The sequence below is a fragment of the Sander vitreus genome, chromosome 8, assembly GCF_031162955.1.
Source record: "Sander vitreus isolate 19-12246 chromosome 8, sanVit1, whole genome shotgun sequence".
NCBI classification, from domain to species: domain Eukaryota; kingdom Metazoa; phylum Chordata; class Actinopteri; order Perciformes; family Percidae; genus Sander; species Sander vitreus.
Window position 1 is genome coordinate 10,528,253 of NC_135862.1, and position 15,410 is coordinate 10,543,662.

At 41.5% G+C, this 15,410-nt stretch overlaps 1 protein-coding gene across 2 annotated transcripts in view; it reads right to left on the minus strand.

Moving 5' to 3' along the window:
* Positions 1-15,410, minus strand: part of itpr2 (inositol 1,4,5-trisphosphate receptor, type 2) — a 63,930-nt gene that overhangs the window by 3,872 nt on the left and 44,648 nt on the right. The window contains exons 42-55 of one of the 2 annotated variants that reach the window (XM_078256712.1): positions 15,122-15,322; positions 14,810-14,920; positions 14,258-14,353; positions 14,014-14,133; positions 13,038-13,172; positions 12,731-12,923; positions 12,408-12,533; positions 11,127-11,302; positions 10,830-10,994; positions 10,511-10,694; positions 7,680-7,766; positions 6,627-6,742; positions 6,248-6,413; positions 5,985-6,145 (exon numbers count right to left, since the gene is read on the minus strand). In XM_078256712.1, coding sequence (XP_078112838.1) covers positions 5,985-6,145; positions 6,248-6,413; positions 6,627-6,742; positions 7,680-7,766; positions 10,511-10,694; positions 10,830-10,994; positions 11,127-11,302; positions 12,408-12,533; positions 12,731-12,923; positions 13,038-13,172; positions 14,014-14,133; positions 14,258-14,353; positions 14,810-14,920; positions 15,122-15,322 — 2,037 coding nt within the window. Of the gene's footprint in view, positions 1-5,984; positions 6,146-6,247; positions 6,414-6,626; positions 6,743-7,679; positions 7,767-10,498; positions 10,695-10,829; positions 10,995-11,126; positions 11,303-12,407; positions 12,534-12,730; positions 12,924-13,037; positions 13,173-14,013; positions 14,134-14,257; positions 14,354-14,809; positions 14,921-15,121; positions 15,323-15,410 lie in introns of those variants that run through there. The other variant, XM_078256713.1, reaches the window with a different exon arrangement.

Below are 15,410 nucleotides of genomic sequence, written 5' to 3' on the forward strand. Positions count from 1 at the left end.
GCATGCTCTTGAAAGTGAGATAGGTTTCACAGAGACAGACTGCCATCAGCTGATCTTATGTAACATTCCTTTGCCAGGTCTTCTAATGAAAATGACTTAAAAGGTGCCGAGAGTGGGATTTGACTGGCACCACATCTAGTCGAGTAGGAGGAGTATTCTAGGTATTCTCCCACCTCCTCTTATATAAGAATAGACTACAGGGATAGAAAAACTGATCAGTGTGTGAGACGCTGAGGACAGAGAAGAGGACATGAGGAGAGGGTGAGGGTGGAGAAGAAGGTGGGGTGTGTGGGTTTTTTGTTTTTGTTTAATTAACTAATGATGTTTATCACACTTTGCTAAGTGCAACATTAATGGCTGTGACATATCACATGACTGTTGCTCCAAACCTAAACTCACTCCGTCTGTGAAATTCATTAAACAGGAAACTAAGTTAAAAAACAAAAACTTCTAATCATTATTAAGTTAAATCACTAGCACTGACAAACCCTTGCTCGATTGTAAAAGTTAAATGACATTGTGGTTTTGGCTATAAAATGCATGGCATGTGTGCCATATTTAATAATGTATGCCATGCACAAAGAAGAATAGAAAGGCACTATTCTGGAGGGGTGGGTGGAGGGAAGTGGATACTACTTGTTGTATTACTGTCTTTGAATTGTGTCATGCCCTTCTCTTTTGAAAATAAAAAAGAATTGATCACAAAAAAAGAATAGGCACTGTAAAGCAACATTTTTAACAGTTTATTTGAGGTTAAAGAAAAACTAGGATAGCCACAATAGCAGCTCTGTAATGTTTACTTAACACCAGAAAACGAAACTGTTGAATGCAGTCGATGAGCATAAGTATGTATTGCAACAGAGGAAATTGTAGCCATTTGACTCAGCTTTCATCTGTCTAAATTGTACATTTACGACTTTTACATTCAGCTCACAATCCATCAGCTTCAGCTGCACTTTGTCAGGCTCAGCTGTGCTTTGAGCTTAATACTAACATGCAAACGTGTTAATGTTAACAGTCTCACATTTAGCATGGAACATTTAGCAACATTCTGTGCTAAGTGTTAACATTCTAACATTTAATGCGCTAACGAAACCACTAGTGAAAACTACTAATTACAAATACACATATTACAGTTAACTGAGGGGCTTTCTGTGTACTTGTCCCTTCTAAAATTAGGTAATTCTTTCACTATTGATTAGGTGCTGTTCTCTACTACTTTTGCAGCTGTTATAAAATGTGTTATATTCAGGCCCTCTTTACAGTGACGAAGCAACCGACACTATGTAAGCTTCTTTTCTGAAAAAGGAGTGGCTGCCACTTTTAACAACATTTCTGAATTGAAGACCGATAGTCAGATTAAGGCTGAAAGTTCACAGTCAGGATGCCACACTGGCCCTTTGCAGTTATCATATGTAACCAAGTAAATGTATACATGTACATGTGACTCAGATTACTCTGCAAAAAAGAAGTAATTTACTTACACTTTAATTTGGATTGTTTTCAACACTGACTGCTTTTTACTGACAAGAATACTTTTTCCATCCCTTACTACAGGGGAAGCAGTTAGACTGATTAAGTATGACTGCTGAGCCACACAGTATGAATCGAGTCATTCTATAAGAGCTTGCCTGAGTCTCGGGCTAATATGGGCCTCAGGCATCAAGGGGCCGATAAAATAAAAAAGAATAGCTTCTTTCTCACAGCTTCAAAAACACAGGCAAGGCTCTTCAACCGCACTGAAACTGAGGACTATCTGATACTTGTTTTTATCAAGTCATCCATAACTGATGGATTAGTAACCTCTGAGATTCAGAGAGACCTAAGACACGTTATTAAGGATGAATACAATATCCTGTTTGAACGTACAGTCACTTAATAGAGCTTGACGCAATACCTCTAATTAGTCAATGATATGAAGTTAAGCAGTGACTGTACATAATGTGAACTACCCCGCTCCCGTCTTGTTGCTGTTCATTAGACTGTACAGTAGTCCACTGTGTGCTGTGCTGTCTGAATAAGTCAAGGTTTAGTGTTGCTTCACTGATCCATTTAAACACCTCAGTGAGCATGAATTTACAGACGGACATTCATGTGCTTCTCACTCTGCTGTCGTCGCCATACGGCTGGTGCGTTTCACCACGTACACGCTTTAAAAAAAATGAGCGCTCCTATTGTAGTTGCCATTTGTCGTAACTACTACTATTACAACAACTATTACTTTTTGGAAATGTCCTAAACTTTCTTACAGCCATCACTTCATATTTGAGTTTTTGAGATGTGCGCTAATGCAACCCTATAGCAATACTATAATCAATTTTCCAGGTATGCTACATTTACACTCAACAAGTTAATTAATCAAGATGTGCTATAAGGGTTGTCTATATATTTTCTTTAAAACCTCTCAAACTGACAATTTAGCAGTGGCGGAATATCTAACATAACACAAAAATTGCAGATGTTATTGTGATTTTTTTATTAAACATAGCTTTAGCTCTCTGCATTTTGGGTAGTGTCCTCAGTAATGTATATTATTTAGCACACTCTGGTCAGGAAGTAGCGGATTTCAGTCGACATAGCTACACAACGCTGAACAACCACAAAGAAACAGAATGCGTGTCAAGAAATACAATGACACAGGATACAGGGAGTGTACCAAACGAGGCCTCAGATAGTATCACCACACACACACACACACACACACACACACACGCGCACGCACGCACACACGCACACACACACCTCTGCTCTACCTTTGCTATTCAGATACGACTGTGGCTGCTTTTGTTACAGACAACGTGTTACATGTGTGTTGTAAAGTAAATGAAGGATTCATGTGATGGTGACTCTGTGTCTGTGTGTTAGAGAGAGAAAAGGACAGGAGAGCACGTGCCAGGCAGGGCTGAGCTATTAGCAGGCCACTTGAGATGGGTTATGTAACAGCGTTGTGGCTGCTGCAGTACCTGATAGGCCTGTAGTCGCTGTCATAATTTTACACACAAACACCCGCACAGAAATTCCCATCCACATGCACAACACACCAACAGAACAGACACGCAGTGTAACACGATCCTACTCTTTAGCTTGGCACCACATCACTCTATTCTACCCAACCAGATGCACTCATTATGACTCGTGTGTGTGTGTGTGTGTGTGTGTGTGTGTGTGTGTGTGTGTGTGTGTGTGCGTGCGTGCGCATTGGGTTTCAGCTCTTTTCCAACAAGGAGAGTGGAGGGCAGAGTTTTTATTAGTCCAGTAGCATCATGTTGAGTTGTCGGCCCCCCAAACTATAGTGAAGGAGATTAGTATAAAGAGGGAGCTTAACAAGCGGAGCCCTAAACTGCAAGCATTCCCCCTCCTTAAAACGCAAACACTTATCCCTACCTAAACGTCAAGTCAAACTCCGGGCTGCAGTGTGCAGACGGCAGATGGAGCAGCAAGCTCCTGCAGAGACTAACATCGCAGAGACTCCGATACTTTCTCATTCAGCTGTTTTTCCATTACAGCTTCTGTCATTGCACCTTTGCTCTCTCTCTCATGCAGAGTAATTTACTGTGTGTGAGCAGATTGACTCCGGCAATTGAGAATTACACTTCCATAAAATTACCAGAACATTTTTTTAATGTTGCGTCTTTTGCACATGGAATAAACAGATTTTTTTTTGCATCTGAAGAGCATCCTCTACTTTGTTTGTCAGTGTGTATATTTTTGCTCTATGAGTTGGGACTTCCATTAAGTTGGCTGATTAACTAGAGACAGATTTAATAATGTTTTACTTCTATTTAAAAAAAAATCGAAGCAGCAAAGTCTAAGATATCCTGACTTTTAGTCACTAATGGCGTTTTTCCATTACATGGTACCTGCTCGACTCTACTCTCCTTTTTTGGTTTTCCATTACGAAAAAAAGTCCCTGGTACCTGCTAACAGGTACTTTTTTTAGTACCACCTCCGTCGAGGTTCCAAGTGAGCTGAGCCGATACCAAAAGGTGACGTGAAAGCAACAGACGGGGGTGTCCTGAACAAAACCACTGTTTTTATATTAGGGCTTTTTTTAAAAAAAAGCCGTTCTAGCCACCATTCGACTGTAAAATGAAGGAGGGAGACGAGAATGTGCTGCCTGAATCACGAAATAATGTACTTTTTCATAAAACACAAGTGCAACATGAAGTAACAAAATGGAAACAAAAGCGTTTTTAGTTTTTTTCCCGTGTGTGTTTCTTCTCTGCAGCATGTTAGGAGGTGTTAATATAAATTCCTGAGTCATCATTACTTTATCACACAGCGATACCTTGGCCTCGCATCAGAGAGTCGACCTGTTGATGCATATTAATTCAATGTCTGTCACCTGTTTGTTATGCAAATTGTTCATTATAATGCAACCATTCTTATGCCCATCATGGCCAAATGTTAATCACAAACTGTGCCATTGTGCTCCGGGGCTTCATTTGAATCCATTAACCTAACGGCAACACCTTAAGTTGCCCTTACATCCTTAAACTTCTTGTCTGTGTGTCAGTGCAGCAAGTTGGTGCATTGATGATAATAGAGCTGGACTGGGTTTAATTACTATTTAACCACACTGTGTCCCAGCAGGTTAGGAGCTCAGCATAGTGAAGACTACCTGAGCACGGAGCCCCATCTCTCTCCAGCAGCAAGAGGGAAGGAGAATAAATTGGGATGCTTGGCACAGGCCTAGAGGCTCAGTCTCATTTTTCGATCGCTCGTCTGCTGTAGAGGCTCACGCTTCTCTAGCACACTGTGCAAGTCTGCAAAGTGAGGAAGGCTGCAAAACTTTAAGACTCCAACACTGCGACATCTGTATGCTGTCTGGTACGGCTCGCCAGCAAAATATGCATTAGAGAGTAAAATGAATATGTTTGTTTGTCCAAACGTTTCTGGAATAATAAACAAAATTAATGTGGCGTGGGTATGTTAATGTAGCCAAAAAACAAAATGTGTAGTGCTGTTATGGCGACTCCTTCACTCATTTTCTTATCCTTTGTCGCCTTTTGGAGGAGGATTGTGACTCGTATGTGAAAAAAAATGAAAAAAAGAACTGGCGGAGATCCTTACGTTTCGTTCAAATAATGCAAGATTTATTAATAAATTCTCTGTGGTTGACTTTTCTACAGAAACTCAAACTTGGTTTTGCTAATAACTGATCACAAACTGATCACTAACTGTTTCAGTTCTCCGCTCTCACTCAAATAAAATAACTCACCAAGCTGTCACCCAGCTTAATGTATTAAATAAAAATCATCTTGTTTTTACTATGAATTAAAGTGCTCATATTATGCTAATTTTCAGCTTCATAATTGTATTTAGAGGTTGTACCAGAATAGGTTTACATGGTTTAATTTTCAAAAAACACCATATTTTTGTTGTACTGCACATTGCTGCAGCTCCTCTTTTCACCCTGTGTGTTGAGCTCTCCGTTTTAGCTACAGAGTGAGACATCTCACTTCTGTTCCATCTTTGTTGGGAGTAGCACATGCGCAGTAGCTAGGTAAGGACTACTAGCCAGTCAGAAGCAGAGTATAAGGGCGTGCCATGCTAGCAGCTAGGTGAGCATTATAACATGCTACAAAGTGACGCACGTTCGTCACGGAAGTAAAGGCTGGATTACAATAGAGCAGTTTGGAGCAGTTTGTGAACAGTGTCCCTTTGAGTGGACTTTGGGCTTTTTCAATTTGTAAACTTATGACAGGCACACACACAACAAAAAAAAAATAACACAATGAAGGAAAGGGAAAAAGCAAAAAAGCATAATATGAGCACTTTAATGAATAAATATGAATAAACCTTTTATGGCACCAGCAAGTGCCTTCCTTTGTATACCTTACAAAAAATTAAAAATTAAAGTGCTTCACTGCAATTGTAAGCTACAGTATTTTGATGATAGAGCAGCTTGTGTGATGCATTACAAAAAGGAACCGTGGGACTATTTCCTGGGTGTGTCCTGTATCTATGTTTGGTCTACTTACCACAATCATCTGGGCCACGTAGCTCTCGGGGCCAGTGTACTCGGTTGGATCTTTCACCCTCACCAGAACCAGGAAGTAAAGGTAATGCCACATGTTGTGTTCGGATTTAATGTGCTCCTCAAAGGACACCGTCTTGTTGTCAAACTTGTCCCTTTCCAGCCCTGCAAGAAATTAGCTCTATTTAAGGCAACTTCTTCCAAATACACTGTCTTCTCACTTCACTGTCATTTGTAGCATTGGGTGAACCACAGATCTGTACACACCACAGATGAAACAGGTGGTTTTCAGGATCTCCTCCTTCCTTTGTTTCTCACTTCTCAAGTCAGCGAAGGTGTCGATGATGACACCAAAGATGAGGTTAAGAACGATGATGATAACGACGAAGAAGAACAGTAGGTCGTAAACAACTCGGGCCGCAAACAGTGGCTCCTGGATGGTCCAGTTACAGGTAAAATATGGAGAAAAAGACTCATTTAACATTCAACGATGATTCATTTATTTCATCTTAGACAGAAGCTAATGCAGCACAAATGCCATTTATTTATAGTTCAAGTCATTACAAACGGACATTAAGTATAAAAAAAAAAATAATTCCGTAATAAGTGAACACTCTAGTTCATATTCATTTTGAGGCCATCTTACCTCTTTGGAGGGTCTCCTGAGAATGTCTCCCACACCTCCTCCATTACGTAGTCCCTGGTTCAACACTGTGATTATACACATGAGCAGAGTGTCGCACACCCGCTCTGTCCCATCGTCTATGACCAGACACACATAAACCAAAAGAAAAAAACATTATAACGGCAGACACAAGGATACATGTGCAGTAGTGGCTTCTAAATATCCACATTTGTGTTACAAGTTGCTTCGTTTTTTTCTTCTTAGCAGTAGCTTCTCCTTTCTATCGTCCCCCTCATTTAAATTTATATCTAACTAGCAATGACTCTCAATACCACCACATCTGAATTCATTTTTCAAATCAATCTGAATTTAACTGAACTGAATTAAATGAAATGGACCCAAGAGTCTGTGAAAGATTTTAAGAACACTCACGTTCAGGAAAATACTGTCTGAGCTAATTCAAAAAATGATCACTCAGCTGACTTTCATAAGTGACTGATAATAAAACACCTCATCATGAAAACAGCCGATAATGGCGCGACTAAAGATCAAATGGACACTTTCAACTCCCACACCTCCTCATATGTGAGAATGAAAAAGAAAAAAAATTATATCTGATATAAAATGTGCATATACTGTATATAGAAAATGGCTGACTGCTGAGGAGAAAGAGGAGGCGAAGGATGTAGATGAGATTGCGTGTGTGCCCCAACGGTGCAGGTGATCGAGGGAGATACAGGAACACAAGTGTGTGAGTCACCCCTCTGCCTCATCAAGATTCTTTGTCTGCACGCCTCAGTCTGTGTGTGTGTATGTGTGTGTGTGTGTGTGTGTGTGTGTGTGTGTGTGTGTGTGTGTGTGTGTGTGTGTGTGTGTGTGTGCGTGCGAAACAGAAGATGACTGTGTTGTGTGCATGTTCCAGTGTATGTGTTTGTGTGTGAGTAACTTTTCAGGAAGCGATTACTACCAGAGAGGTAGCATACACATTTTGCTACAAAATCTTAAAACTTGTCTACTCAGTAGTTTGTAATTGGTAGAAAATAAAACAAAAGAGAGAATTTAATCAGAACTTACCAAGGTCAGATTTAGGTGCTGAAACAGGACATCTATCTGTCAAACATGAGTCAGCAACTCCATTCTTACTCATTAAATCCCCTTTTCCTTTTCAAAGAACAATTAAAGAGAGAAAAAAAAAGGGGGAAATTATGTGAAGTTGATTATTGGCAACAGCACAGATAACTTACAAATGGAAGAAGATGATTACACTCTTGGCATTAAAACTCCTTCCAGCTTATTCTCATCAAATCAGAAAGAAAGATATAGTTGGACGTTATGTAAACTGAGGCAGCATCTGCTGGGTGGGCGGGGAAGTGTTGCTGAAAAAACCTGTACAAATCATTTGCACATCGGCAAAGCCCTGAGGAGCAGAGAAGCTGCGCTTGAGTGTGATTGGCTCAGGCACACAGCGGAAGGTGAACTCTACACCTGGGCCAGAGTGTCAGAAAAAGGGTCTTCTTCCCTGACAGACCGTACGACACAGGGCAGGGCTGAGAGACAAGAGCCAGAGGCAGAGGAAGAGGAAGAGGGGACAGGGGGGCTGAGGCGAGGCGAGACGCAGGGGTCACAGCGGCAGTGTGGAGAGGGTGCTCCTCAGCTTTGATGGAGCTTGGGTTGTGCCTCAGCTTACCCCACAGCTAACAGATAGACAGGCGTGAGCCCAACTGGTTACATAAACCCACCACTGCTCTGCTGTGTCTGCTGTGCTCTGTTCAGCAAAACACAGGTTATGCAACAGGTGCACACGTGCTAGCAGGTTGTCTTCCTGACCGTCGGAGCACTGTGCTGCAGCTCATTAACACACCCACACTCTCCACGGTGTTTTCAAAACATGTGCCTGGGTTTGTAAACTTAGCACAAAAAGTAAGGAAATTTGTGTTTGGTAGATTATTTCTCTGTGGTAACAATGCTTTTTGGCAATAAATCTTATACCGTTGGAAAGCCTGTTTAGTTCCCTTTCAAATGGTGCCCCATTTGTAAGGAACATGCATTTGTGGGATGAGCAGCAGTGCTGAGTATGTGGGTTGCGCCCATGAAAAATTTGCACCAAACACCAAACGAGTCAATGGCAGAATAAGCTGTTTGGCATTGGCAGAGAAGATTTGGCAAATTTTTCATGGGTGCAACCCACATACTCAGCGCTACTGCTCATCCCACAAATGCATGTTCCTTACAAATGAAAGGGAACTAAACAGGCTTTCCAACGGTATAAGATTTATTGCCCAAAAGCATTGTTACCACATAGAAATAATCTACCAAACACAAATTTCCGTACTTTTTGTGCTAAGTTTATATACAATATATGGTACATATTCTACAATTTATTATGTTGAATATGTACATAAGCAAACAGTGATCCTAGAGCTTTTATTGAGAAATTGTAATCCAAAAGGTGAAAAATAAAACTCTGTATTCATTCTAAACCAAAGAATCCTTTTGATTATTGTCCTGATAGTTCAGAAGTTATTGTCAACAATGTTAACATGTCTGATATACTGTATGAACTGCCCAGTCTGCTGCTTATCTTTTATTTTGCTCAAGGTTTGAAACTCATTAACTTCTAGGATGTACAATCCTAGAAGTTGTTGATAAGTTTGGAGCAGAAAAAGAGCAACACATAGATGTTTATGAGAGCACTGTAAAAGAGTGCAGGTTGATAGATGTTTAAGGTTAACTAAGGTTAAATGCAGAAACAGAGCAGCCACAGCGTAGCAGAAAATACAGTAACTAAAAATAAGTATAAAGTCATAAGCACTGCCATAATTTTGTCTGGAGAACATGAAAAGTTTTCCTTTTTTCAAAGTATTTTAGGGACATTTAATGCAGTATAGACCTGCAATGAAACAAGTGGGGAAAGATAGGCAATGACATGCAAAAAAGGTTCCTACCTGGACTCAAACCAGGGACATTGCAAATACATGGGCAGCATCTTAGAGCACTAGGACGCCTTGTGAATAAGAGATTTTTTATTCTGACAGGAGTCAAGCTTCTTGCCGTTTGGAGTTTGTACCTTCATGGTTGAATACACTTATTAAAAGTCACTTTAAATAAAAGCGTTGGCTAAATTAAATCTAGAAGAAGAAAAAAAAAGCTCCACCAGGTAAAATCTACTTTCCATTGTAAAAACTGTTTCAAGACACAGGGGGCCCTATCTTGCACCCGGTGCAGTGCAGAGCCCGACGCAAGTGTCTTTGCTAGTTTAAGACCGACGCAGTTGTCAATTTCCCGTCCAGCGCCCACGTCGTTTAAATAGCAAATGCACCTGCGCCCATCTGTGCGCCCGTGGGCGTGCTGGTCTTACAGGGAGGTGTGTTCAGGTGAATTCTTGGTGTATTGCTACCTTGAGGCAGCGGAAACTGATCGCGCCATTGACCAACAAAAACCTGGTCTAAAGTCAAGAACGCAGCATTTTATTGTTATTTTAACAGTGCATCAGTAAAATGCGCCTATGCTTGTTACACACACACACACACACACACACACGCAAAAGATTAACAATAAAAATATTAACCAGCAAATCCGCCATCATAATAGCAATTCGCTAACGCGCCTGGCTTTTAAAGGGAATGGAAGATAACACTCTGATTGGTTTATTGCATGTTACGCCCAAAACACACCTATGAATTAATGAAGACACTAAGTACGACCCTTTTGAACCATGCGCCTGGCGCACGGACCATTTTTTCCGCCGTTAAACTAGCAAAAGTGGATTCGTACATGCCCTAAAACACACCTGCGCCAGGCGCTTCACGTCGTGCGCTTACATTGTTAAAATAGGGCCCAGGGTCTGGTCCCTTCACTTTACATGGCGCAGTAAAACAATATCTAAGACGTACGTTTTTACAGACCTGGGGCAGGAAGGCGGTCCACCTCCATGCGGAAGTCGTCCTTGAGGAAGAGAAAGCCGATGATAGAGAAGAAGTAGACAAGGAAGATGGCCAGAACAGCTGTCAGAATAATAGAGCGGCCATTCCTCGTCACACTTTTTATCACGTTGAGCAGTGTCTCCTCTCGGATCACCAGGTCAAACAACTGTGGTGGGAGATCATCATCAGCAAATTGATTTATTCTGAACAACTGTTCTTGCAAAATGAGAATGTTTATCTCTAAAGTGCAACACTGCTCAATAAGTCACAATGTAATTAAACTGAGTGAGACATTTCTTACCAAAAAGCTGTAGAAAAACTCGTGCACAAAAAGGCCCAGGACACAGATGATGGCGTAGCCCAAATGGTAGATAAAGAGCATGTCCATAACAACCGCTTTGTAGCCTCGAGTGAACGTCCCCTGGTTGCCCACAAAACTGACGAGAAAGACTAACTTGTTGAACAGCTGAAAGAGAAGAAAACAAGGCTGAGGGATTTAAAAATAAAAAATAAAAAAGGTGTCAAAAGCTTTCATGTGTGAAGAAACAAGAACATACATGTCCCCCAATAACGCTGGCTCAAATCTTCCATTACTTACATTGACAGTACCCAGCAACAACAGAGCAGGGGCGAGGCCCATAGTGTAGATGGCACGTAGAATGAGGGAGACCAGGAAGAACAGGATGCCCCACGGCTTGGGTGCGACAGGAAGTAATGCAGTGAACACCCCCAACGCCACCCACAGTGAGATATTCCAGAACCGGGACAAGGTGCCTGGGCAGAAGAATAAAGCATAACTCAAGGTACTGCACATCAGTGCTCTGAATAGTTGTGGCATTTCTCTTATGAATTATTTAACTGAGCTAAGAGCTTAACTTGGCACAACACAATCAGAGGCAACACTTTAAAATGTCAAACAGAGGTCCATAGGGACCCTCAACTTCATCTCTCAGAGCAGCTTCTTCAGCGTGCACTGTAAAGCAGTGCACGCCAGTGTAATTAAAAGAGCAGGAAAGATGGGAGATGACATAAAGACTAAAAAAAACATTTGATCACACTATGACGATCAACAACAAAAACATTTTCTTCCATCTGTATAAGATCTTTAAAACCCCATACTAAGTGACTGATATGTCTGGCAATGTGATTCATTTACCAAAACCTGAATGCATTCTCACTATATTGCAGATAAATGTGGGACCTGGGAGAGTAGGAAGAAGTAAAGTATGTTTCTGAAAGGCTCTGCACTCTCACACAGTTAACCTGACTGATAAGACCTCAGGGTGAAGTTGGGTGGAGCTACGCAGGGAATCACATGAGGTAACCAATTTCAACATAACAATAACAATGATTAAAGTCTAAGTTGTCCCACCTCAACAGGTGCAATTAGAGAGAGAGGGAACATTCACATTACATTGCAAGCATACACTGTCCTGACCAGAAGTCTAATCAGGCAAATAAGGGAAAATAACTGTGTGGGTGGACTATGGGTGCGTAGCGCCTTTAAATAAACACAACAGAGAAGAGCTGTTTTCAAATGTGAACACACAATAAAATTAAGTCCTGAAAAACAAAAGGTCTTTACACTGCAGATTATTAGACTGGTCATGGTTGGCGAAGTTACTAATATTAACAATGTATCTGTTCTATCCATGTGTCCCAGTAAGTCATGAAAGTGAGCCAACATGCACAGTCCCAGCACCCTGAAACAGAAGCAGCTGAATTAATTCAGCCATTAGTCATTTTCTTATTTACACCTGGTCTTCTCCTACTGCCAAAATGTCTTCTGTGAAAAAGGCCTATGTATTGGCTTTTGTATGAGGACGCAAGAGACTTGAAGGCTTTTTAAAAAATGAACTTAAAATTGTGAAATTCTCACCCTCATCTCCATCATCACCAAAGGGGTAGAATACAGCAACTGCAATGTTGAGCAAACAGGCCAGGTAGAAGGAGATGCTCCCCCAAAGAGAGATGTGGCGTGAGAACCAGAACAGAGCCTTATTTTCTGCACAAACAGAAGAGGAAGTATAAGTACAGGGACACAAACTCAGCACACAAAGTTTCTACAGGCCCATCAATTTATTCTGGAAATACCGATAACCAGACACTGGATGATAATCATGATTTACCATCCTGCAGCCCTGCTCTTGCTACTACCCTCATTACTTTTGCAAACACTGGATTCAGAATGTAAAGACTTACTGCGGATCTTCTTCTGCCAACTCATCTCGTTGTAGAGGTTGTCAAACTGCTGGAAGAAGTCGTTAACCTTGCTGCCCTGGTCGTCTCTCTCGGTGGTGGTGAACACACGCACCTTGGACTCCTCAGTGAGGTACTCGCAGATGTTAGGGACCGGAAACACTATCTGCTCCATGGTGCGGTCGTGACGCACAATCTGGCGAATAGATATCCATTAAATCCGTATTACGGGTTACAAAATGTGATGTGCTTGGTAACTAAAGTTTTAGAGATATAGAGGTTAAATGGATGAAGTGATGATGAGGTTTACCTCTATCTGAGCTGTGTGATTGGCGTAGTAATGGAGGGCATCATCCGTCGCGTTGTCGGGGTCCATCCCTGACACCGGCCCCAACCCCAACCCCGGCCTCAGGCTCTGCTGCAGGATCTTATTGTGTCGGGCCAGCTAGGATCCAAACTTCATTTTAATTTTTACTTACATGGCATTATGTACAGTAGTTTAATGTACGCATTTCTATGAACTACTGTTTATCATTTACTCTTGTTTATTTTCTCATTATCATTTCTTATTTCAGACACCAAATACATTGAATGGCAGCTGCCCTGAGGTGAAAATGACAGGAAAATTCTCGATAAGCTGATGTCTAAGTCTCTGTGTGTGTGTGTGTGTGTGTGTGTGTGTGTTCACTTTGTGAGGTCAAAAAAACAGCAGTCCAACAGTCGAAAAAAATCCCTTTCATGTCATGATGAAACTAGTCTGCTGGTTGGGCAAATATACCCTGTCTGACACTTGGCTCTAAAGAGGCAGAAGTGAAAACCTGCTCGACTTGGTCTGACCTTTCCAACTGACATAAACTATAGAGAAAGGCACACACAGGACACACACAGACACACACACACACACCTTTCTCAGTGGCACAACACACCCGTCTAAATTCTTTACTGCTGATACCCTGGGCGAGGCAAAGCACATTTGTTTAGTAATACAGTGACTTGTGCTGCTTCAGTGAACACCTACAGCATACCTGTCTGCAGAACCAGTGTCACATCCTGAAAGCTAATTTTAGAAGACTGGCAGAGCGATTTGTTCACAGAAGAGCAGTCTTCCATCATTTAGCACAGAGGACACACTCAAACAGGAGCATGCATGTGGACACACAAAGACACACACACACACACACACACACACACACCTCTGAGGTCGAAGAAGGTCAGACAGACAAAGAGAAAGGAAATGCAGTAATGCCTCTGTCACAGACAAAAACAAGCTCAGGCATTTTCATTACCTGGTGGGCCAGGATGTAAATGTTGTGTCCGACGTCTCTGGGCTTGATCTGATCTCCAACACTGTCCTCGTCCTCATCACTCTCCAGACCCTGGGCGTAGGCTTCCTTCATTACATCCACCTGATGCACAAAAGTTATGAAAAGTTACTGCTACTTACAGTTACTTGAAAAGTAAAAGGTTTTACATGGCATCTAGCTATGTATGTACACGTATGTATACATGATGAGTCTGACACACACTTACCAGTTCGTTGGGTCTCATTTTGTAGAGAATCTTCTCTGCATTCTCGCTGTCATGGCGGCTCTCCATGATTGCCAATAGTAGTTTGGAGGCATTGTTCTACAACATAAGGGTTCACCTATGAGCTTTTAAATTTGCTGAGTAATTCAGGAATGAATGATGATGATAATGATGTATGCAATTTTTAGCAGAAATCAAACCATTTGAATGTTGTAATGTTAAAGATGAGTTGTAAGATTCAAATCCTCTGCGGTCTAACAGCTAGACATTATGTGTAGCCAACAAACATTACAAGTAAAAAAGGTGTGCAACACTTTCTCTAAAGAAAAACATTCTCCATTCAGCCATTAAAACAGGCTTTTTTTTTTTTTTAGACATATTCATCTTTTAAACACTGGGGATTTGGTCAAACTACCTCCAGTTATCTTGTTCACAGTCTCTAGCACCATAGGTAATTATTACTATTAAGCAGACCATTGTTATTGTAAATTCTTTCAATGGCTGTGCGTCACAGCGAGCAGCCTCTCAGGGCTCTCAGAGGCACATGCTGCTTACCTTGAGCACCAGCACGAGGTCCAGCCGATGCTTCCCCAGGGGGTTGATGGAGTTGACAATCAGTGCTATGATAATGTCAATGCCATTTGACTCGTGCTTGGCTATACAGCTCTGGAAAAATAAGATGGGCATAGCTAGAGTGAATGCACATTAGACAAAACAAAAATCAGAAGATGCGCCTGTGCTTGACAAACACACACAGAGAAAAGTAGAGTGTATTAAACCACAACCGGTATACAATATTGTACGTGGGAATGCCAGCCAACGCAGTGGTGTTCAAAAGTAAACTAAACTAACCAATCCTCCACCTACCTGGTTTTCATGGCAGGGTCCCTGGCAGTACTCTGTGATGGTTTCCAGGGTTTGGCGAACCAGGTCCACATTATTCTCATTGATGTAAAGGCCAAGCAGCCCAAGGCCTCCAGTGGTGCTTCCACAAATACAGTCCAAGAACTGAAGAGTCTCACACACCAGATTGTAGTTTGTCTTGTTGTTTTGGTTGCGCAGAAAGTTCTGGATTCAGAGCACACAAAAAAAAAAAAAACAGTCAATCAGCAGACAATTTAAGAGACGTTAAACTTCAAGGTTCTTACTCTCAGTC